At 37.0% G+C, this 25,353-nt stretch overlaps 1 protein-coding gene across 1 annotated transcript in view; it reads right to left on the bottom strand.

Annotated features, from left to right (window-relative positions):
- GC2 (golgin Putative 2) overlaps positions 1-25,353 on the bottom strand; it is a 139,653-nt gene that overhangs the window by 5,107 nt on the left and 109,193 nt on the right. Inside the window, exons 7-8 of the mRNA XM_089388003.1 lie at positions 16,852-16,904; positions 16,504-16,596 (exon numbers count right to left, since the gene is read on the bottom strand). Coding sequence (XP_089244129.1) covers positions 16,504-16,596; positions 16,852-16,904 — 146 coding nt within the window. The remainder of the gene's footprint in view (positions 1-16,503; positions 16,597-16,851; positions 16,905-25,353) is intronic.

The following is a 25,353-nucleotide window of genomic DNA, read 5'->3' as shown; positions in this document are numbered from 1 at the left end:
TCGCTGTAGAGTCTCTGTACACCAGCCTGACGTACAGACCAACGTACATCAACCATCAAGTGTTACTTTGTAGAGGTATTTACCAGAATTTTTCATTATATTCCAATCAGAATTTTTGAAAATGGAAACGCCTATAGAAAAATTCAATGCACAAAATTTCCATAACTAGAAAGTGAAAACCCATATGCAGTTGATGAACAAAGACCTATGGGAATAATAAAAGGGACTGACCAATCCCCTACAAAATTACAAATCCAAATAAATTATTGGAATGGCAGGGTAGAGATGATAAAGCCAAAGCTATTATTGGCTTCGCTCTCTTAGACTCTAAGTTGCATCATGTAGAGCTAGATAAATCATCAAACAAAATATGGATAATCTCAATAAGCTGTTTGGAGCAAAAGCAATGAATGCAGAGCCTCTCTGGAGCCACACTTATTCCTGTTCAAGATGTCTGTCAAAGTCACTATGTTTAGCCATATAAACAATCTGAGATCTCTCATTAGAAGGCTAGCTGAATTCAAAGCTACAATAGAATAAGAGGATGCTAAAGCCATTTCGTTAAATTTTTACCTTCTCAATACAACAATGCCATGTTTACACTCAATCAAATGTCTTCACACACTTTAGAAGACATGATCTCAACTCTCACAGCTAAACAAAAAAAGATCTACAGTAAGAGATTCTCAGCAAGAGACAACACAAGCTTCTCAACCAGAGATTGTTGGAAATATTGTTGTCAAAGACAGGGGAGCCTACTTATGTCCAATATAAAGATTGGAAAATGAAGATTGATGGAAATATTGTTTTTGGACTTTTGATGCCGCATTTGTATACCCTATATTTGAATGCATTTTTACACCAATTACCTAGCTCAAATGGGAGAATAGGATATATGGTTGGCAAGCTTATTCCGAGACCTTTCCAACGGTATATGGCACTCTCTCTAATTAGATAGCACTGACGAGATATGAAATATTTCGTCAAGATAACCCAACCAAAGTACAAGTAGGCCAACCCAACCAGTTTTACAAGTCAGCCCAATAACTGAACGTGCAAACACTATAAATAAAAGCAATATGTGTTTATTTGGACATGAATTCATCAAAGAGATTTGAAGTCGCAAGGGGAGTTGAGGAATAAATTTTGGAGTCCAAAGGTGGAAACAAGAATGTGATTAATGGAGTGAACAATTCATCTTAACATTTTCACTATATCTTTTCGTTTGTGACATTTTAGATCGTGAAACTTGGAGGAGCTATAGAGAAGATCTTCATGTACCTGTGGTTCAAATCAGTGTTGATAATATCGGCGATATATCGCCGAATATCGGAAATATCGCGATATTTTCGGCTCCCAAAAATATTGCGCGATTTCCAAAATATCAGCGATATTTGCAAAAATATCGCGCGACGATATAAAATATCACCGGGCGTGTTTTTCCGCGGCTACAAAAAAAGAAAATTGGTTTTTTTTTTCTTCATTTCTGTTTCTGAGTGTTGGAGAAGAAAGGGGAAGAGTTTTGTGGTGCTTGTCAAGGAGGGTTTGAAGATCAAACGACGATTATCACCACCAATTAAGATTTTTTTGTGGATCAAAGATTGAAGAATAGTGAGACAAACTTCATTTCTTCCATTAGCAAGTATGTTCTTAAAAACCCCTATGTTAATGATTTTTTCATAGATTTAGGGTTATGCTTGCTTGCCTCTTTGCCTACCAACATTTTGTTTCTTTGTTTTTTTCCATTTGCTATGATTTTCATGCCCATGAACCAATGCAAGGGTTTTCTCCATATTTGGACAGCAAGCTTCATTTTTTTTTCAACTTTCTTATGCACCCTCTTATTGCCATTTTTCATTCACATTGCAAAATGCAAATAATGTAGTAATTGTTTTTGAATGAGGTTGTTATTACTTATTATTTTTTCATTTTGTGTTGGGGGGTTTAATGCCAATTTTTCGTTTTTTTGTGCCCTAGGTTTGAATTAGTTCACTACAAATGTCAAATATGCCAAGGCCCAAAAGCCTTGGATCCATTTTGGGAGTATGGGGAGGCTGTTGGTGGGGCAAATCAGGCATATATATCATGCAACTTGTGTGGGACCAAGATGTCAGGAGGGATTACACGACTGAAATACCATTTGGCTAAACTCTCTGCATATGATGCAGATGTGATGCCTTGTATGGTTTCTAGTGCAGAGGTTATACAAAAAGCTCGTGAAGCAATTGCTGAACAAGACAGAAAGAAAGCTGCTAGGGAGAGGCCAATGGTCTCATATAGATAGCTGCTAGTTTTATTTGTTTTGCAACTTTTGCTACATATAAGTTTATAACTCATGATGATGAAATACTTTAAAAGTTTTATATATGTGATGTTGTTTTGTTTGAGTCCTTGATTGGACAATTATCACTATTAGGGATCAGCAAGATATGTGACATTGTGATGTTATTTTGTTTGAGTCCTTGATTGGACAATTATCAATTTATCACTATCAGCGATCAGCAGGATATGTGATGTTATTTTGTTTGAGTCTTTGATTGGACAATTATCAGGTATCAGCAGGATTTGGTATCGCCTTTGAAGTTTGATGTATCATTTCTATTTGACATCATATATATCAATGCCTTCTTCATATTTATGTGCCAATGTGTTTAGTTCATGTTGTTTTTTGCTTTATATGTTTAGAAATCTGAAAATAATGAATATATTATGCATTTTTTATGCTTGCCGATATTTGCCGATATTTTGCCGATATTTTCACCGATATTGCCGATAAGATATTTTCTGGACCCTCGCCGATATTTTCCCGATAACGATATTATCAACACTGGTTCAAATCTCAGATGTTGGTTCACTATAATTTCGAAGATATGATCTAAGGAAGTTAGGTTTCTTGAATGCTTCTGAAATCTTCTTCTAACAGGACAGATTGGAATTTTCGTTGTAACTTTTGTTCTGGGATGTTTCAGGTCATGAAACTTGGAGGATACAGATAGAAGATCATCATACACCTATGGTTCAAATTTTAGATCTTGATTTGCTATCATTTCGGAGATATGGTTTAAGGAAGTTAGGCTTTCTTGAATGCTCTGGAAATCTTCTTCAAACAGGTCAGCTTGGCATTTTTGCTATAACTTTTGCTTTGATATGTTTCATACCATGAAACTTGGAGAATACAAATAGAAGATCGTCATGTACCTATGGTTCAAATTACAGACTTTGGTTCGCTATAATTTTGGAGATATGCTCTAAGGAAGTTAGGCTTCTTGAATGCTCCTAAAATCTTCTACAAACAAGTCAGCTTGGTATTTTCACTATATCTTTAGTTATATGATGTTTCAGAATCTGAAATGTGGAGGGCATCTACCCTTCTAGCCTTATCACAATAGACCATGTCTCATCAAGGATTTGAACGCTTGTGGGGAGTGTGCGAGACCTACCTCCCAACCATTCGAGCTATGACCTCTTGACTCCCGGTAGTGGAGTGATCTTATGGGCAAGTAAAAAGCAACCATCAATGGCTCTTTCAACAATATAAGTGTTGATAAATATGGTAGCAATGGTTGGTATTTTCATCATGAAGAAAATTTTGAATTTTGAATTTTGAATTTTTATTCTTGCCTTCAAAATCTACAAGTTGGCCTCAAATTATTTTAGGTCGGTTGGACCCCAAGAGGCACCCATTCAACCCCCATCAGAGTCTATATAAAGGAGAGTCTTACTCCTCATTTAACACATCGAATTTGTCTTGTCTATCTATGATCAAGCAAATTTCAGAAGGAGAAAAGGAGGGCCAAAATTTCAGGAGGATGGTTTGGGATTTCATCTTGTTCATGGGTATTGGTTTGTCTTTTATCCTGATGTTGTTTATAATGTATTAATGAACTTGAACTCTCTCTCTCATAAGGAAAGATTTCTAGGTTTTCCCTTGTGGATTTTTTCCTGGCCTCAGGCCTTATTTCTCTATCTCTTGTCTCAGTGTCTCATATTTATTTCTACTGCTCTTTCATGTTCATTGGTTGATATTTTTCTTCTATGTCACTGCTTAATGATTGTTATGAACAAAATATAAATATAATAATAACAAGGAATAGTTGACTGTTGTTGCGCGCCCGTGACCTAGCCTGTGCCTGTGCCTTTCGCGCTGCCTCCTGCAACGGCCCTGCCTGGCAGCCTGCTGCTGTTGGGCTGCCTCCCTTCCCCTGGCTTCCTTGTGGTTGGTCCTATTGCGTTGATCCCTGCATCTTGCTCCAGGCTTGGAAACCTCCTGCTGCTGAGCTTTCCTTTGTCCAATGCCTCACCAGTCGGGGGACTCTCCTTCCCCAGATAATGAACCCAATCACGAAGTAGCTTTCACCTCATTAATAGTTGATCATGGAGCTCCAAAAGCCAGGCCAGTTGCAAGTAAATTTGCCAAAAAACTAGATGACATTCCTGAAATATCCTTACCTCCAACTCTACCTCGAAAAGCAGCCATTTCTCTAGCCGAACGGGGACTAGTTGGGCAGTTCACAGGTCTATGGCCCTCCCCCAGAGCAGTTCAAAAATGGGTGGAGAGAAACTGGAGCGCCAACATACAAGGGAAAATCGCAATCAAGTTCTGTGGAAGGGGCTACTACACATTTTTATTTGAATCCAAAGACAGGAACCTTATTTTCAGGAATGGTCCATACTTCATGGACTCGAGAGGCCTATACTTGAACAGGTGGTCTCCGTACTTTGATCTTGAGATGGACATCCCAAACGCAGTGCCAGTTTGGGTTAGGTTGCCGCATCTCCCTCTTCATTGTTGGGGGGACGAATCAGTCAAAGCTATCGGGAACGCGGTGGGCAAGTATATTGATAGATGTGAACCAAAAGACAACATGCACGCTTGTGCCAGGATCTGCATAGAAGTAGATCTGGGAAAAGAGCTTCCTGAGGCAGTCAAACTAAGGGTGCATCAGTGGACGCACATCCAGCATCTTGTCTATGAGCAAATCCCCTTCAAATGCAAAATATGTCACGAGTATGGTCATTTTGCAAATAGATGTAGTAAACTTAAGGAAGTGGAAATGGTTGAGATGGAAAAAACCCACGAAAACAACTGGGAACAAGTGAAAAGGAAGAAAACTAGCAATAAACAAACTACCCAGAACCCTCCTCAAGCTCATGAAAATATTGCCACTTCCTCTAACCCCCCCATCAACCCCGCTCCTCTGGTCGTTCCGTCATCTAATCCCTTCGAACTCCTGGATGAAGATCCTCCATCTCCTCGCTCCCCTCCCCAGTTCATCGCTACTACCAGTGCTTCCTCCCCACCCCCCAGTTTCTCGCCTCCCCCACCCTCAATTGATAGAATCCTCACTAGAAACAAAGTCAAAGAGACATCCAACGCTCAGGAACAACCAAAAAAAGCCGGGAGGAAATCCAACAAGGAACTTAGAGATGAGGCTGCAGCAAAAGATATGGCTATCGGAACTCAACAGCCAATGGATACTTTCTTAGGCAAATTGAAAGGGAGTGTGGAGAAAACACAGCCAAAGGATAAGGCTGGGAACCACCATAAACCAAGTAAATAATGATCTTGGTCCCTTGGAACAGCAGAGAGTTGGGTTCTGCCTTAAAACTCAATGCAACAAGAGATTTAATAAAGCAAGAACAGTCGGATATATTAATGATCCAAGAGACCAAAATAAATAACCGAGAGTTTCAAAATATGATAGCAACTCAAAAAAATTATGAAGGAATAGCAACAGATTCAAACGGGGCCTCAGGAGGCATTGGTACGTTGTGGAATAAATGGAACTGGAAAATTATCAGCCAAAAACTCAACAACAGCTGGGTCAGGACAGATCTAATAAAGAAGAACACAAACATCAGATATACGGTCATAAACATCTACTCACCAAATCACTATAGAGACAAAGCCTTATGTTGGGAGTCTCTAAAAAAGGAGGTACAAGATGTTCAGATTGACAAATTAGTAATGGGAGGGGATCTAAACTTGATTCGGAATATAGAGGAAAAGCTGGGAGGCAGATTCATAGGAGACCCTTCAAGAGCTGTCTTGGAGGATATTATTGTTGATCGTAAATTGCTTGATATCCATCCCAGCAACAGAAAATTCACATGGACCAACAAAAGAATGGGCGTTCATAACATAAAGGAAAGGCTCGACAGAATCTTGATTCAAGAGGATATTGCAGCAAGTTTTTCGTCTATCAAGAGCAAAATCATGCATGCCTCGGCATCCGACCACAAGCCGGTTGTGCTCATCCTGGACAAGTGGGAAAATCAGGGTCCAATCCCATTCAAGTATAGCAAAATTTGGGACAGCAAGGACAGCTTCAGGAACTTAATAAAAGAAAGCTGGGACGCAGAGGTGTTGGGCTCCCCTCATTATGTCTGGGAGACTAAGCTCAAAAATGTGAGAGAAAAAATAAAAACATGGGCCAGAGAAGAAGCTTTAAGGGACAAGAAACGAAAATCAAAGTTACAAGACAAGCTGGAAAAGTGGAACAAAAAAAAAGAGAGTCAGCAAGTTACAGAACAAGACAAAGCTCACGAAATTGAAATGTTTGCAGCCCTCTATCAGCAAAATAGAAACGAAGAGGAGGAAATTAGACAAAAGTCCAGATGTCTCTGGATCCAAGCAGGGGACAAAAACACAACCTTTTTCCACAACAACCTCAAGCTTTGCCGAGCAGGCAACCAAATTGACAAAATCCAAGTGGAAGGGCAGGAAATTAAGGGGAGAGAAGAAATAAAAGAAGTAGCGTTTAATCACTTCAAAAATCTCCTCACAGCTGGGGAGCAGCAAGTAGATAACGCTGATTTCCTTCAACAAATTGGCAGCAAAGTCAGTGAACAGTAAAACATTGAGCTCGAGAAAGAGGTTATAATGGAGGAAATAAGGGAAGCTATTTGGAGCATGCATCCAGAAAAAGCCCCAGGCCCCGACGGATTCACCATCGCTTTCTACAAGTGCCATTGGGAGACTATTAAAAAAGATCTGGTTCGTATGATCAAGAATGTCTTCAAAAAATACAAAGTGGGGGAAAATACAAAAACCTCTCACCTGGTCCTCATTCCCAAAGAGCCAAATCCTGTCTCCTTTGATAGATTCAGGCCAATTTCTCTGTGTAACTCCTGATATAAAATCATCACCAAGATTTTGGCAAACCATCTAAAAAAAGTTCTCCCATATATTATCTCGGAAAACCAAGGGGGCTTCGTCCCAAAAAGGAAAATAACCAACAATGTAATCCTCATTCAAGAAGCCATCCACAGTAGCATCCAAAACAACGAAAGAGGAATGGTTATAAAGTTGGATATGGCTAATGCTTTTGACCGTGTTTGCCATCGCTTTCTGGTTGCAGCTCTCCAAAAGTTTGGTATTTCAAATAAGTTCATTAGAATTATAGAAGCATGCAACTCCAACCCTTGGATTGCACCTCTAATTAATGGAAGGCCCAGCAGATACTTTCGAAGTACCAGAGGACTGAGGCAGGGATGCCCACTCTCCCCTTTTCTTTACATCATAATGGCAGAAACGCTTAGCATACATCTGGAGAATCAACGATTGAGAACGAAGATTACAGGCATAAGGATTGCTCGAGGCATTAAAGAAATTAATCACTCTCTCTTCGCTGACGACACCCTCTTGATTGGGGGTGCATCTAGCATAATTGCTAGAAGGTTCAAAAATGTGTTAGATGACTTCCTAGTTGCCTCTAGAGGTCTTTTGAACAACAAAAAATGCAGAATATACACCTAGAATGTGCCAAATAACATCATGCAAAGGATATCCCAAACACTAGAAATCCCAGTTCAGCAAAAATGGAGCCATTTCATATATTTGGGGTTACCAATGGCCAAAGAAAGGATTAAGACAGAGACCTGGAATATTCAATAAACAAATAGAGAAGGTTAGAGGAAAAATCCAAAGCTAGGGGATGATGTGGTTAAACTTGGCTGGTAAAACCATCTTGATCAAAGAGCTCCTCTCGGCTTTGCCAATCTATCAGTTCGCTCTAACTTTGGCTCCAGCTAGCATTCATGAGCAAATGGAGCTTATAATCAGAGGCTTCCTTTGGCGGGGGGGAGACAGGACTCCAAAAAGTTCAGTTTGGTTCGGTGGGATCAAATGACTCTTCCATTCAAATATGGAGGTATCTCCATCCGTCTCCCAAATATAACAAACAAAGCTCTTGGCACAAAGTTAGTCTGGCGCATGCTCATTGGGCAGGATCAGTGGTGGGGAGAAGCCCTGGCCAAGAAATACCTCAACGGGTAGAGGTCTTCACTGATTAATGGGTTGATCCCGAACCGCCCCTGCACTCAAATCTGGAAGCTTATTAAAAAAACCCATTCCCCACATCAAAAACAATTTCTCAAAAAATCCTGGAAATGGAGAAAACACTTCCATTTGGCATGATAGAATTATGGGAGTAGCACCATTAAAAGGACATCACAATCTGAATGATCTTCATGACTGGTTGGAGGAGAAGGGAATAACTTCTTTATCCTCCATTTCGGAGTGGGATCAAAATATCTAGACCGCTTGGAAAAAGCCTCCTTTACCAAACCGCCTCTCAGATCAATGGGAAGAATTGAAGGCACTTCTGTATGGCTCAGCTCCGATAAACAAGTAGAAAAAAGACACTTATACCCTAGCAGCGGAACTTACATAGTCAAATCTGGTTACAACTTCCTATGTAATTATAGCAACTATGATAATTGGAGCCTCTGGCTTGCTGTATGGAAGAACGTCTGTCTTCCTAAAATCAAGTTTTTCGTCTGGACTCTGCTAAAAGGGAGGATTCTTACTGCTGAGAATTTGAGGAAAAAGGGCATTCAAGGGCTGTCAATATGTGTCCTTTGCCATTTAGAAGAAGAGAGTTCACAACACCTCTTCTTGAACTGTCCCATAGCTAGACAGTGTTGGAAGCAAGTTATCAACCCCCTCGAATTGAATATTGAGCCAATTGTGCAGTTGTCTCCTTTATACAAAAATTGGGCTCACAGCTACCCCTATGCTAAGCGAAACAAGGCTGCCATTATAGGTGTTCGGAAGTGTCTCCCCTCCACACTATGTTGGCACATATGGGTGGTAAGAAATAAGTGCATCTTCATGGGAAAAAAACCAAGCTCAGGGATTATTCTCTCCAAAACATGGGCCCAAATTGCAGAAATGATCAGCTCTAAAGGTATGCCACCCCCGGATCAAACCAGCTGGACACAAGCAGAAAAGGATTGGTACGAGAAGATACCCTTGGATGGCCTAGCCAGGAACTATATTTCAAAAAATGTTGGAAGCAAGCAAGAAAACTGGAAACTTCGGGGCAATGAAAAGGAAATAGAGGGATAGATCAAAAACCAAAAAAACTACATACTCTTCCTTGATGGAGCCTCGAAGAATAACCCCGGAAGAGCTGGGGCAGGCGGGCTAATTCTGGATCAGCAAGGTGAAACAAACATAACGTTCGAGTGGGGGTTGGGGACTCTATCAAACAATAGGGCAGAGGCCTATGTTTTGCTAATGGGAACCAGCATCCTCACAAAGCTCCAAGCAAAAGATCCAATTATTATTGGAGACTCTGCTATTATTATAGCAGCAATGGATTCTGGAAGAGAATTTAAAAATCAAGCCTTGAACAAGATAAAGCAAAGAATTATTGACAATGTCAATCTGTTAGGGAAAGTTGTATATAAACATGTTTTAAGAGCTCATAACCAAGCAGTGGATGCCTTAGCCAACAAGGCGGTGGACAGAGGGGTTGGGACAACAAGAGAAAATAATCATGTCTATGAAAAATCAATACCATAACCAGTCTTCAATGGCGATCAGGACCATAATACAAGGCCTAAATAAAATCATCATACATATGAAAAAAGAGGAACTCAGTACAAGGCAGGCCCAGAGCACGATTATCCAACAAATGACTGACATAAAAAACAGAGAAAATCTGCCTAGAGCAGCGCAGAAAATCTCCCCCGTTCAGAACAGTAAGCAGAGTATCCTAAAGTTTAAAATATCTCATCCTCAAGACACAACTGAAGTTGGTAAAAGTCCCTTCAAGTGCAGGGGATCTCGATTTGTCATGATTTGCAAGGATTCAGCTGTCAGGAGGGATCACGAGGAACCTCATATCAATTGTTATAAGAAGCAGCCCGGGACCAGGTTTCATCAGAAGAAGAAGTCTCTCAACAGCGTTTGCAGAATTTCTTCAGGTGGCATTGTCTGTAATAGGAGAATTTCTGGGAGTTGTATAAGCTTCCTCTATTCCCTTCTGTGCGTTGGCAAAGGTATCGTTGCTTTTGTTTGTTGGTTTTGCATATTTTCAGCTAACATTATGTCTGTCCCTGTGGTCTCGATCAGTTCAATGCACAGGGTGTATCTAGTTCCCTCTGTGCTGCTCTATATTTCTCCTCCGTTCAATCCATCCTCTCGTCCTCGGAGCTTTATTCATTTGCCCAAACACTCCTCTCCCTCATCTAACAGCGGCCCTTTGGACTTCAGATTTCTCGGTCTAGCTCATCCCCGCTGCCTCATCCTTTCTCTCTCAAGCTCCCTCACCATCAGGCTTCAGCTCCAGTTAGTCATTAGCGAAGGTCAGCACTCCAAGCACGCCTCGGCATCTCTAGAACTTCAATCAAGGAAAAAAGTTCGGCCAAGAAAGTGAGAATTGCTGCCTCCTGCACTTCCACACCCAGAAGTTCTCAAACTCAGAATTGCATTAAGGATAAGAAGAGCTCCCCCATTGTTTTAAATATGTCTGGTAATCCGTTGGAGCAGATTGAGAACAACAGCAGTTGCGCGCTATGTAGGGCTAACTGCTTCATGATCGGGTGATTCATCAAAACGCTCAATGAGCTCAGGGCTGAAATGGAATCCGAAAATAAATCCAAAAAGAAAAAATTCGAGAAACAGAGAACAAAGATCGAAGGGCTAAAAGAAAAATGTCAACATCTGGAAGAAGCAGTGAGCTTCATCAAGACACTAAATCAAAGCGAGCAAGGCGAAGCCTCGACCAAGCTCAATAACAAGAAAGACAAGCCTTCGAAGGATTCTGTTAATCAGTTTTGGTGACCTCTCTGTTATTTTCCTATGATGTGCAAATTCAGTTTACTGTTAGGGCAGTTCGTTTGACAATATAGTCACTATGTATTTCAAATCCTAAGATGCATGATCAGTGATATGGAGGACGGGACTGCGTTCCCATTTTGCACCTCCCTCACCCTTCTTCCCTCTTCATATGTACTGGGACCTAGTCCCCCTGTTGTTGTTTTATAATATATCAGTACCCAATCTTGTCAAAAAAAAAAACAAGGAATAGTTAATTAAATAGTAATTAATTAATCAAGAGGCATGTCCCTAAGGACATGACCATTCATGAAAGGGTACCTGCCTGGGTATATAAAGCAGACCCTCATTTGTAACTCAATCATCTCACTTGTACTCAAATATTCTTCTATAATATATTATTGTTCTATCATGGATGTTTATATATTTCAGATCTTCTGAAGTAATATGTTGCATATACGAACTTTGTTCGTTACATTGGTATCAAAGTTGTTCAATCCTCTGGCTGCTAAACCGCTGCATAGAACCAGTTTGATCCGGTCTTTGACCATCAACTTCCGTCAAATTTGTTGTTGTGTGATCAAACGTTTCGCTACATAATTGGAGTTTCTCCATTCTGCCAATTTCTACCAATTTAAGCTTCTGGCCATTAAAAAAAAGAAAAAATAAATATAAAAAATAAATAAAGGTATATATTATAGAAAAAATTGGCCCTGTCATTCTATTCGGTACAGTTGTCGGCAAAATCGGCCCAAGCCGCTGCCACCATCACAGAACACATTGACTTCACTATAGACGTTCTCACTACCCTATCATACGCCTATCCATAACCATTATATAATCGTTGTCATACAAAAAAATCTGAAGCAAATTACACAGTTGTCTATCCTATACCACCATTGCACGACCTCTGTAGCAACGTTTTCCACATTCTATTCATACCTACAACCGTCGATCTAAAAAAATATCCATTTGAGAGTGTGGCAACACGAAAAACTTGGTGACAACCCTGTAGATGTTGAACGTCCTCTGCCACGAAGCGTATTTTGTGTGCACCAATGTTATTATAGTTGACTCTAAACAGAAGGCCACAACCCTCTATAGACTATAATTATATTCATTTCCACCAAAATTAAGTTGTCAACTGTGTGAAAATAGTATTTCTCAAGGTCAAATATCAAAAAGAAAAAAATTGATTAGTAAAGAAAAAGAAAAGAAAAAAATCGATTAGTAAACAAGTTACAAGAAAAGTTAATGAACATTCACTTTAATAGTTAAATTAAGAAAAGTCCACTTGGGGTAGCTCAATTGGCAATGGCCGTGGAAATGAAGTCTCACCGAACCGAAAGTCTTGGATTCAAATCTTGTGCTATCCCCCCGATCTAGATGAGAAGTTGGACATGATGAAGATGTAGTCCTACCAAGCTTACAAAAAAAAAAATAGTTAAATTAAGAAAAAGGGTATAAAAAAGGGGGATTAGTTAAAAATATAAAAGAGTTTTTGAGTACTATATAATATTATCTTCAAAACAAAACAAAACATGGCATTTCAAGTTATGAAAATAAATAAATATATATATATATATATAATTACCAAGGAAGATTATAAAGTTGAAAAAGGGATCTATTCAAAGTAAAGAGACAAAAAATAAATAAATAAATAAATTGAAGGAAGAGAGTAAGGTTAATTAAAAATAATTACAATAATTAAAAAAGGTTCCATACCAAGTAAAAGAAGTGAAGGAAAAGAGAAAAAAATATGGGTTTTTTTCACAATGTCCTTTTTGTTCAAAAGGATATTCTAATTGTCAAGAGTCATTCAGAAATAAAAAAAGTGGTTTGCAGAAAATGTTTCAAAACTTTTACCTTAGTTGAATCTCTAACTGATGCACAAAAACAATCAATCACAAAAGATATCGAACAATTAATGGCAATATTTAACCAACAACATGCAGATTTTAATAAAGAAACAAAGAAAATGGAATCCAAATTTCAAGTGGAACGTTCATCATCACTCCTACAAAACGATGTAATCCAATGTACCAAGAAAGTGCAGTTGGAAGATCAAGAGAAAGACAAAATAACCAAACTTCGGCAAAACAAGAAAGCGTTACAACAGGAATATGAAGATCTTGTGGATATGCATTACAAAGAAGTAATGGAAAATGACGAAGAAATTTCTCACCTCAAGGACCACGTTGAAAAATTAATTGCACAAGTCAAGAAGACTAAAGTCACAAAGAAGGAACTCAAAAAGCACCTATCCGAACAAGAAGAAGAAAATTTACGTTTAAAGAACCTTAATAAAAAATTATTAGAACAAATCAAAAGTTTAAAAGATGAAGAAAAGGATATTAAGACTAAAGTCAACAATTCAGAAAACGAAGAACTTTCACGTCTAAGGAATCATAATCAAAACCTTCTTATGCAAATAAAGAAGCTTAAAAGTGACAAAAAGTCGCTAAAAGACAAGTTAGAAGAATGTACTCAAGAAGTATCGAAATCTTCAGTCGTAACAGTCCAAGTTGAACATAAGGGAACGAATATTGATCCAGTCAATATCACAATTCAAGATCAGGATAAACCAGTTGAAGCGAAGATGTACTCAAAAGTTGCAGTGCAAGCAATGGAAATTTCAAGTGAAGATTTTGCAATTAATCAAGCAACTTTTGTACTTGAAAGAAATTAGATTCCTTCAATAAACCATGAAGTTACCACAAACAAATTGAGAGATCACATCACAAGAACTCCTTATCTTCATCCAAATTATAAAAGCAGGTATCTCAACCAGAAACAAGTGACTTATGTTCCTAAGAACGTTGATGTTTGATGTCACCATAATTCAATCTTGTAATAAAAATCCATCTCAAATTTTCAATAACCGCAAGATTCCACAGAATATTGGTTTAGGATGGTCAGATCCCTTCTCAGTGCGACAATTTTGTTTATCTCTTAAAAAATCCTATCATCTTGTATCAACAAAGATAACAACTCCAAGTATTTGAAGAGTTCTGAAAGATGCACAAAGATTAAAAGAAAAAGAAATAGAGAATATGCCTTGTCAACAATAAGCTTTGAGGACAAAGCTTTTTGAAGAGGAAGGCAATGTTATGAATAAAATATAAATACAGTAATAAGAAGGAATAGTTAATTAAATAGTAATTAGTTAATCAAGAGGCATATCCCTAAGGACATGACCATTCATGAAAGGGTACATACCTGGGTATATAAAGCAGACCCTCATTTGTAATTCAATCATCTCACTTGTACTCAAATATTCTTCTATAACATATTATTGTCCTATCATGGATGTTTATATATTTCAGATCTTCTGAAGTAATCTGTTGCGTATACGAACTTTGTTCGTTACAATGATTTGTTTGAATGTTTTGTGGAACTAATGCTAACTGATCATTGAAAATAGTTATTTGCTGAAGAAATTTGTTTAATTCTAGCATGTGCCCTAGAAAATCTGCAAAAAGAAGAATACAAAGCAGTGGCTGGAACATGTGAGGAAATATGGTTTAGTAGGATTTTATGTGATTTGAGACTTCAAAAAATACAACCAACAACTTTACACTGTGACAATCAAAGTGCAATAAAGACGATGAAGAATCCAATATACCATTCTAAAACAAAACATGTACAAATTAATCATCATTACATCAAAGAATAGGTGTAGAACAAATAAATAGAATTGATTTATTGCAAGTCACAAGATCAAGTAGTAAACATATTTACTAAGGCATTCATCAAGGATAAGTTCAAGAAATTCTAAGGGCTGTTAAGAGATCACGGAAAAAAGAAATAAACATTAAGAGGGGGTGTTATACATTGCAATGTTTATTTTAATCCACGATACGAATAAATGTGATGCATCTAAAAGCAATGATACAATCTAACATAATAAAGTGAAAAATAAGTTATACATAATAACAAGTATTGAAATTAAGTTAACGCAATATAAAAGAGATTAAGTGAGCAGTTCCTTATGAGAATTACAGAACTTGTTTGATATATAGACAGCATATTTGTATGGCATTGTCACAAAGCATATTGATATAGTATAATTTCTTATTCCTGTTGTCTCATCTCTTCATTTATTTGGTTAACAAGGAGCATCTCATTGTCTCACTAGAATTTCGGGACCTTTAAGCAAGGTAATGCAATATGCTCTCACGCAAATGAAGTTATGGAATGCCCTCCATACAAGTCATATATGTGCTTTTACTTTCAGCTGTCAGACCACTTCAAACCCAAGTCATAATAAGCGCCCATCAGATTCTCAATTCAAATTATTTCAAAAATAGAGAACATTTTATTAGAGATTGTTGGGATGTTCCTACTAAGATTTGTATCATCGGAAATAGAAATTGAAATTTCAAAACTAAACCATGAGCAAGTTGCCTTGTCACTTGTATTTTCATTCTCTTTTTTGGAATAGATGCCTTCATCCCCTTTGATTTTAATATCACAACTTGCTGTGCTTTTAAGTCCCACTGACCTACTTTCGTCATTGATATTGTTTATTTTCTAATCGATGTTTAATGTGGTGAATTTTTTTACATCTATAGGCTTAGAAATGTAAGGTTTTCTGTAAAATGTTGCCCATTATAATGGGAATCTTCTCATCCCACATTTCATTAGAGCTTTGGGAGCTTTTCACAAATAGGCACTCCCATTGACCCCCATTATGAAGGATCAATCTGTGGCATCCACCTTTCAAGAATTGATCCAAGGTTCCAAAAACCAAGGCCTTGCGTGTAGCTTGGAAATTTGATATGGAACTGTGTTCATTCATCAAAAAGGAAGCAACTTCTAGGAAGAAAGGATATGTGAGTGTATCCTTTAAGGAATTATCCCCACAGCCTGGTCACCCACCGTTCAAATGTTCCAACTCCCCTACATCCTGCTAAAAAGAAGTTTGGTTCCTTGTCCTTGCCATTTAATCTTGCCTTCAGACTTTGGGCAGGAGTGTGACACTCACATACTTCTTTTTAGTCTTTGGGCTTTATCTCAACCTGTCGGGTAGACACCTATCTAAACAACCCAAGCACACACTGGACACAAATCCTACTGCACATACACAACTCTTCATTCCAATGAATGCACAGACCAACTAACAAAGGTAAGAATAATGTATCTATGAGTCGGGAATGACATTTTCAAATTTTCAGTTTAATTTTCAATATCTACTACTCATGATCTTTGCATTTAAACAATTAAATAGCTGTCTTTACTGGATTGAAACTGAAAGCAATTTTGGCAGTTTCTCATCTATAACTACTCCATTAGATAACTTCGATGCTCCTGATGAATTCACAAGTTATGGATTAGAGAGGATATACGGTAAAAACATGAAGTTATAACCATCTGAAACTTGAAAACTGTCAAGAAATGAATAATATATTCAAATTGAATTTACTCAACAATACCTTGATTTGCAATTGTTCAATTTTTTGGCATAAAAGCAAATTTTCTTCCTCAAAACTTTCTTGTTCCAATTCAAATCCTTTAGAAATTTCCATCTGTACACCAAATCGAACACACACTTAAAAATGAAATGCTATTCCAATGCATTTCCTTCACCATTAAAAAACAGCAAATGACAAGAAATAAAAATTTCAGATAATATAGTTACAAATTTTCACTCTGATTACAACAAAGTACATGTGATCCAACCATATGTTGAAGGGATATATGAGAAAGTGGTTAATTTAACTGGAGAAAATAACTGACAACTGACTAACATGCTTAGGCTGTAAAGAAGATAGAAGTTTTACCTTATTGGAACAAGCTAGTTTATGACGTAAATGAGATAGTTTTCTCTCAAGCTCTGAAACAACAAAAGCATGGGGTAAGGGTCCCCTTCCAACGAATACAGCTATAAACATTATATTACATGTTTAGCAGTTCTTAAAAGTAACAACTTGTTTCTGCTATTGCATAACTCTATGATGAACGCGAACAATTCCAAATAACATGTTTTCCAGAAACGGCCTATTTCAAATAAAGGGTCAAAAAGTACATATCATGTTCAGCATTTTAAAATCAGATATTGTCAATTAAAGTGGAGAAAAGAAAGAGAAATTATATTGATGTCCACAGATGACCAAAGTAGGTCACTGGGAGTCAAACTTACATCCAGCAAAAAAATATAGATGACTAGGGTATAAAAAACACTATTCACTGTAAAAATAGCTAAACGCTAAGAATGCACTCAGACCATTACTCTAGAGTCTAGCTGCATCCTAATAGTCTGGACTATGATCCGATTCTCAAAACCCCATGATATTTTCATCAAAATATTTACAATAGATCCACTAGAATGCACTGTATGAAATGCTATTACGAATATGAGTAAAGAATAAAAAAACTAATAAAGAATAAAAACAGAATATAATAATAAGAAATTTTGATAACAACAATAATTGAAAAGTCATGATATGATAAAACGTGACTCCTTTAAAAGGGATTCCACTTAGATTATTTATATGGGGCCCATCCATGTAATCCATCATCTCAATCACAATCATTGCTTGTAAAATAATATATTTTATTGTGCCATTGAGCAATTCCCATATTTATTGCATTATCTGGTATCAGAGCCAGGATGGTCCAGTCCGTACTTCTTCTTTAGGAGTAAAATGGAAGCTGGACGGAAATCAATCTATTTCCGAGAAATACAAGAAAATGAACAAAATTCTGAGAAATATGACATGCAAATTTTATTTGATATTGCTTCTTCATCTGTCATCAATTCTGCCGAATGAGAAATTGTCGAAAACCAGTCATTTGCATGTTGGAAACTCCTTTCTGTTAGTCTTTCTAATGTTTACTCTGATTTGTATATGTTTCATTTGAAAGTTATAACCAAAGTCTCTGTGAAAGGGTGTGTTAGCCAAATCCTTCATTAAATCCAAAAGATTTGCAGAAAGAAGTCCGTAAACATAATACATCCTATGTCCATCTAGCGTGCATTAAGATTGGGATTTTTGCATTGACTCAAAAAGGCCTGAACACTTTTGTATTGGCGACAATCAGAGATCTTACTCATAACAAATATATTGATACTTTGCTTGGAGGAAAGATAGCCCCTTTATCAAATGGTCCAGTTTGGTCTGATTGTTATCCTAATTTCTCAGTTTATGTCTTTGATGAACATATCAAAAATATCCTTCAGTTGCCAATCAAAACTGTGGTGATAATAACAGACGCTCAAAATCAAAAGATTGAGAATCAAGTTATAAGATGGGAAGAGCTTAGCTTTCCGGAAAATTGGGTAGTTTACATACCTAAGTCTCCTAAAGTCCAAAATATTACCTCTGCCCAAATTCACGAAAATTCCTCCTCTATTGTTTTGTCTTTTCCTAGAAGATCTACTATTCCCAGACAAAAAATTGACAGAGCAATACATGAGTATAGAATTTCTTCTCCCATTACTGCTTAAATACATTATCCTTCCCTTTGTATAAATTGTCTTCATGCTGAGTTGTTTGAACTAGCACAAGTCTTGAATTTTCCTAATTTAGTAGTCAAATGTCTTGCTTATCAACATCTAGTCAACTTAAAGTCTCTTGTACATATCAATTCTCATCAAAATCATAATCCCAGGACTAGTAAAACTCCTTCTGCTTTATTGAATAATTCATGTCCAAATCCAAAGTGTAGTGGCATCTCCTTCCCTCGTGATAATGTTTTGGTCATACATGAGTTGCCTTCACTTGAAAATGAAGACCTGAGACTTACAGAGATGTTCAGTAAATGAAACCACCTAGTATGCCCAGGTATGGGCTAGGATATCTTGATCAGATGGATGACCTTATTCCTCCATGTCGTTTTCAAAATTATATATCTGATGACTGCAAGAATCCATCTAAACCTAAAATGTATAAATTATTTTCCTTAATGGAAGGTTGCCCAAAATATAAAGTGGACTCAGAAAGGATGAAGAAAATGCTAAACTAGGATCTATTCACGCACCTAGAAGCAAGTTCAATATGTCTACATCTTTAGAGGAAAACCAAAACTTCTCACTAGAATGGAAACATTATATGGATCAAACAAAATCATGGATTTCTTTCTATGAATGGAAGAAACAGAAAGAAAACACAGATGTGCAGCTAATGTCTGACGAGTTTTCCTCTAAACACCAGCGGACAGCATACGATGGTTCCAAAGTTGAGTCCTCATAAACTTTTCCTCGATACAGAGGTGTTGTCTTAGAAGAAAAATGTAAAATAGCCAAAGCAGTTGCCTTAGTGTTGAAAGACGACTCTGCCACAAGAATTGATGGCAGAATACAACAAGTGAGCGAACAAATAAATTGGACTAATACTGCTCTCAAAGGACTAGAAATATACTCTTCAACACACAATGTTCAAAAGGAGCAAGTTGACTCCTTACAAGTCTTTGTAAACAGTGTAAATAGAAGTTTGAATGAATTTCAGTTTTCTGTATCTAGTATAGAAGGTTTTATCAAAGAAGGGAACAAAGATACAAAATTTTTGACAGAAAAGATAGAAAGCCAACTTGAAGAATTTGGAAAAAAGTACATCAAGGTTTTGTCTTAACACATGAAAGGATGCAGGATCTATCTACAAGGTTTGAGAAAATTTCCTTGACAAGTAGAGATAAAGAGATCATTTCTTCGTCATTGTTTAGTCATCTTGTTCCAATACATCATGTCCATAGACCTCTAGATAGATTTCCTACTCTATTTCCCAAAGAAAATTTAGACAAGCCTGAATCTTCTTTTGATTCTCATCTTTTGTCAATTTATGAACCTTTGCCCAGTCAGTTCTCTCGATATCCTACTCCTGACTTGAGTGGTAAAGGAAAATTACCTGAGTCAGAAACATTTTATCCTGATGCACATAAGGAATGGAATGTGGATAATTTAAGCTCAGGACGAATCGGGCAGATGATAGACCAAATGTTCACAGAATACAAACTAAGGTGTATGAAGGGCAAAAGTGAGGTTGAAGCCTGTAAAATACTGATTTAATGTTTCACTGGTACTCTATGGAGATGGTGGAAAGTTGAATCTTCCCCAACACTTACAGATAAAACGACAGAAGAAGTAGTAAAAGATGAAGTAGGTGATGTGGTAATATATGCAGAAGGAAATCCACAGAATAATATGATCGAAGCATTGATATCAATGATTCTTGAGCATTGGTGCAGTGTAGAGACAAAAATTTCAGACAAGCACTCTCTGGTATTGATGAATCTAAAATGCAAAAAAATGTCACAATATGAGGATTTCCACAGAGACAGAGTCCAGCGGATTTATGAAGTAAAATATAGTAAAAATATTCTACAGAAACAAGTATATCTTGCAACCCTGCCCTCTAAATTTGTGGATTATTTGAGGATTCAAGAAGTCTTTCAAATTCCTTATGAATATCATGCTTGGGGTGAAATTTACAGTATCATAACAAAAGCTTTAGTGGGAGTATGTACAAATATGAAGGTGAATAAATCTATGAAGAAATTATCTAGATTGTCTGATAGCAGATCCATTTGCAATAAATATGGCTTATCTTTAGAAGATTCAGTTGTACATAGAAAAAAGATGAAGGAAGTCATGAAGAAAAATTCAAAAAAGGAAATAAGTTACTCTGCAATGTCTCGAAGGGCCAGAAAATCAAAAGGCTATTATAAGAGGATTCCAAGATCTCATTATTACATCCCTCATAGCATACATCTCAGGACTCATAAAAATGAGGCTTGGAACAAACTCACCTGTTGGTTATGTGGACAACAAGAACACACTTCAAATACGTGTCCAAAAGGAGAGAGCTCAAAACTTAACAAGGGAAAAAGGTCTCAAGAAATTGCAAAGAAAAACCAGGAAGAAAAAAAGTAAAAAAAGAGAAAAGCCACTGATTGCAATTCAATGTTACAAATGTGGCTCTAAATTTCATAAAACAAAAAACCATCTTAATTTTGTCATTAAAGAAGTGCATATATTAGGACAAAATTGTTGTGATTCAACTGAAACATCAAGTTTCAGCATTTCTGATTCAGAGTCCTTAGATGATGATGCAATCCTTCTTGCTGACCAATGCAATTGTACAGACTCTGATGATTGCCATTGCAGTATTTCAGAATCTGACTCTGAATACAGTTTCGAAAAAGAGTCAACCCCACAACAGAAATTGAAAATTTGCATGGCTCACCTCTCAGATGATGAAGAATCCAAGGCCTTAGCAGGAATAAAAATGTTACCAGAAGGAGAAATGATGGAACGACTAATGAACACATTTCTGCAAACAATGCTCAAAAACCAAGGGTCCTCGTAAGCTTCTATAAACAAAGGTATTGCTCTAAAGCTCTCTTTGTTGATGCATCTTTTGAAAAGAATACAAAATCATTTCAGAAAAGTCACCAATAAGATAGATAGAGGACTCTTACACTCAGTGAAGTCAGCCATGAAATACAAAATCTCAAAAGAGAAATTGTTGAGCTTAAAAATCAAGTCTCTAGATTAGAAAAAGGAAAGGTAAAAGAAGATGAAAATATTTTCTCAATTTCAAAAACACAAATCTTCCCCAAGAAAAATCCAAAAGTAGAAATCTATGAGACTAAATCAGATGATTTCAAAGGAATGAATAATATGAAAATCATGGTTGTTCAACATCAACAATATCATGTGATGCTTCCGATTAAAATTCAAAATGAGGTCTTCAATCTAAAGACCTTACTGAATACAGGAGCAGACATAAACGTTTTGAATAAGAAATCAATTTCTGCTAGGTATTAGACAAAGGCCAGGGGAGAAATCATAGGCTTAGGGGCACAAGAGTTTAATTTTCAGTATGAAATCCCCAAAGCTACCATTTGTTTCAAAGAATACTGCATAAATGTTAAATTTGCAGTAGGAAACATCCAAGTGGGTCATATTCTGGGCAATCCATTTTTTGCAGTTGTTGAACCAAATGGTTCAACACAATTGAATGATGACAAATCAGCTTATTTTATTTCTGTTCCAAATCATGAAGGCTATGTGCAAGCAATCACTCTCCCATTTGTGTCGACTCCCAGAATTTCAACTATGGTTCAGGCAATGCAAGAATTGAACCAGTCTGAAAAAAGATTAGAAGAACTTAAAGATTTGAAATCCTGCCTTAGAATTGATGAAAGGCTGAAACAACCTGAAGTAATAAAAAGGATAAATGAGATAAGACACTAGTTAGAAACAGAGTGTTGTGCAGAAGAACCAAATTCCTTTTGGCATAGGAAACAATATTTTGTAGAACTACCATACGGATTAGAATATACAGGTAGACCCTGTAAAAGCAGAGCAATCTCAATGAATTAAGAATAAAGGAAGCTCTATCAGAAGGAGATACAAGACCTATTAAACAGAAAATTGATTAGAGAATTTAGCAGTCCTTGGAATTGCTATGGTTTTTATGTAAATAAGCATTCTAAGCAAATAATGGGTGTGCCAAGACTTGTAATAAATTATAGGCCACTCAATAGTGTATTAGTTGATGACACTTATCCCATTTCCCACAAAGGGAATCTGATAACTAGAATTGCAGGAGCCAAAATATTTTCTAAATTCGATATGAAGTCTGGCTTTTGGCAGGTGTCCATAAAGGAAGGAGATAGATTTAAAATTGCATTCGGTGTCTCTTTTGGACATTATGAATGGAATGTGATGTCTTTCAGCCTAAAACATGCTCCTTCAAAATTCCAGAATGTCATGGATCAAGTGTTTAAGCCATATTTTGACTGGTTAATTGTATATATTGATGATGTACTTGTTTTTTCTAAATTTTTAAAAGAACATTTCAAACATGTATATAGATTTAAGCAGATAGTCAGAAACAGCGGCTTGGTTTTGACCAAAAAGAAGATGGAAGTATTCCAGACGAAGATCAAGTTTCTTGGACATGTGATAGAAAATGGCCAAATTGCACTCCAACAACACATAATAGCTTTTGCAAACAAATTCCCTGATGAAATAAAGGATAAAACTCAGCTACAAAGATTTTTAGGATGCTTAAATTATGTCTGCAATTTCTATATGCATTGTGCCCAAGACAAAAAGATTCTCAATCAGCGACTACAGATAAACCCAAAACCATGGACTGAAGCTCATACAATTGTTGTGAGGAAGATCAAAGAGAAGGTTAAAGTGCTTCCTATATTGAATGTTTTTGATGAAAATCTATTCAAGATTGTTGAAACAGATGCCAGTGATATTGGGTGGGGTGGTGTCCTCAAACATGTCAAAGATGACAAAGAACAAATTATACAATTTGCCTCTGGAGTGTGGAATCCAACTGAGAAAAATTATTCCACTATAGAAAAAAGAGGTAAAAGGGAATTGCATAGACAAATTCGATATACATTTAATAAATAAAAGGTTCTGTTGAGAAATCTAGGGCATTCAAAGTTAACAATTTCTCTGCTTGATAATTGCTTGCAATATGCTTTTACTTCTTAGCTTATGATATTTTCTTTGTTAGCTTATTAGTGTGTTCTTTTCATTAGGACAATTATCAAAATAAATAAAGACAAGTGACACATTATCTAGGCTTCTCCAGCCAGGGCCAAAACCTCTCACTTCTTGGGAGGAAAACCCAATCGAAATTCTTCTTCTAGATATTTAATTGATAAGTACGAAGACCATGACACAGACCCTTGACTCTAGTATCCCCCCCAAGAAATTTGTCACTAACCTTGATGCTCTGCCTCTTCCTTCCTTCACCTTTCTTCAAGATCTAGGACTACTCCTTCTCGGCTTCTTCTAGAGAAACTCGGTCACTATCCTTTCTACTGCACCTTCACAACGTCCCTAAAGGATCTCGATCTCTAGGTCTTTGAGAAACTCGGTCTCTACTTCAATTACCCAAAAGAGTCTTTCCTTTGTTGCCCTAGAAGATTCTTTCCTTCTCTTATCACAAAAGAAACTTATCTACTGCCTCCTTCGTTGATCCAGAAGATCCCTTCTTCGTTGCCCCAAAAGATTCCTTTTTCGCTGCCCCAAAAGGTTCCTTTTTTGCTGCCCCAAAAGATCCTTCTTCGTTGCCCTAGAATGGTGACTTTTGTAACCCTAGAGAAAACCATTTCACTGCCTCTTCTTTGCACTTCTTTTGTACCTTACTTCGCACTTCTCTTAGGCCGAAATCAGATCGAACTTCTTGCTTAGAATGGAGGTTGAGTTCCTCTATTTATACATCTCTTCACTGGGTCTTTAGGCCGACTTGACAGTTGGAGGTAGGCTGACTTGTTCTAGCAGCTTCTTCAACGTTTGTAGGCCGACTTGAAGAGGTTAGGTGACAAGTTCTTTGGAGGATACTTTACATAGACAAGATGACATTTTACAAAGTGTAACATGACTTCATTTACATGACAATGACTCTTACATTTTATGACTAGATGACAAATAAATCCTAAAGACTCTCAATGGGAGTCTTGACTCAAAAACAAAATCCCTTGCTCATGAAACCCATGAAGCAAGTCAATATAATAATTTTATTTTCTTATTTACAACTCATTATATGAAATCATTATTACATGTCATTATGAAGATCGAACCTAGTTACACTTTTCAACAAGTTACTCTTGAGCACTGATGCTCTGCTATCAAAAATGTTTTATCCAAAGACATTAAAAACCGGCAGAATCAAAGTTTGCAAGATGGCAAGCCCTGTTTTCCAATTTTGATTTTGAAATAGAACATATCAAAAGAAGCACCAATAGCATTCCTGATTTTCTCAACAGAGAAAATCTTCAAGAACAAACCCACCTAATGGTAATAGTCACTAAATGGGGTCCTACTACAAATCATGAAACATTTAGAGAAATTTTTTATTCTATGGGATGGGATAATTATTGCAGTTCTTGGAGGCCAACTTGGCAATTCAGAAATACCCAAGTCTTAGATGCCAACCTTCAACCTCATGGAGATCTACAACATCTAGTTCCAGAAAGGAAAATCTACCCTAAATCAAGCAGGTGGATTCATGACATGGTTTTTTACCATTCATAACATCAAGAAAATCTGGCAGAAGATGCTCTGACAAATCATTTCAAGGATCTTGAATCATTGATGTTAATGCTCCGATCATATTATTCTGTGGATTTCCTTCTGCATTTATTACCACATCACCTACTTCATCTTTTACTACTTCTTCTGCCATTTTATCTACAAGTGTTGGGGAAGATTCAACTTTCCACCATCTCTATAGAGTACAAGTGAAACATTGAATTAGTATTTTACAGGGTTCAACCTCACTTTTGCCCTTCATACACCTCAGTTTGTA

Source organism: Pinus tabuliformis, chromosome Q (genome assembly GCF_031772625.1).
Source record: "Pinus tabuliformis cultivar Carrire ecotype Pingquan chromosome Q, CPIR1, whole genome shotgun sequence".
In the NCBI taxonomy this organism is placed as follows: domain Eukaryota; kingdom Viridiplantae; phylum Streptophyta; class Pinopsida; order Pinales; family Pinaceae; genus Pinus; species Pinus tabuliformis.
The sequence above is the reverse complement of the archived record's forward strand: the minus strand, read 5'-3'. Positions and strand labels throughout refer to the sequence as shown.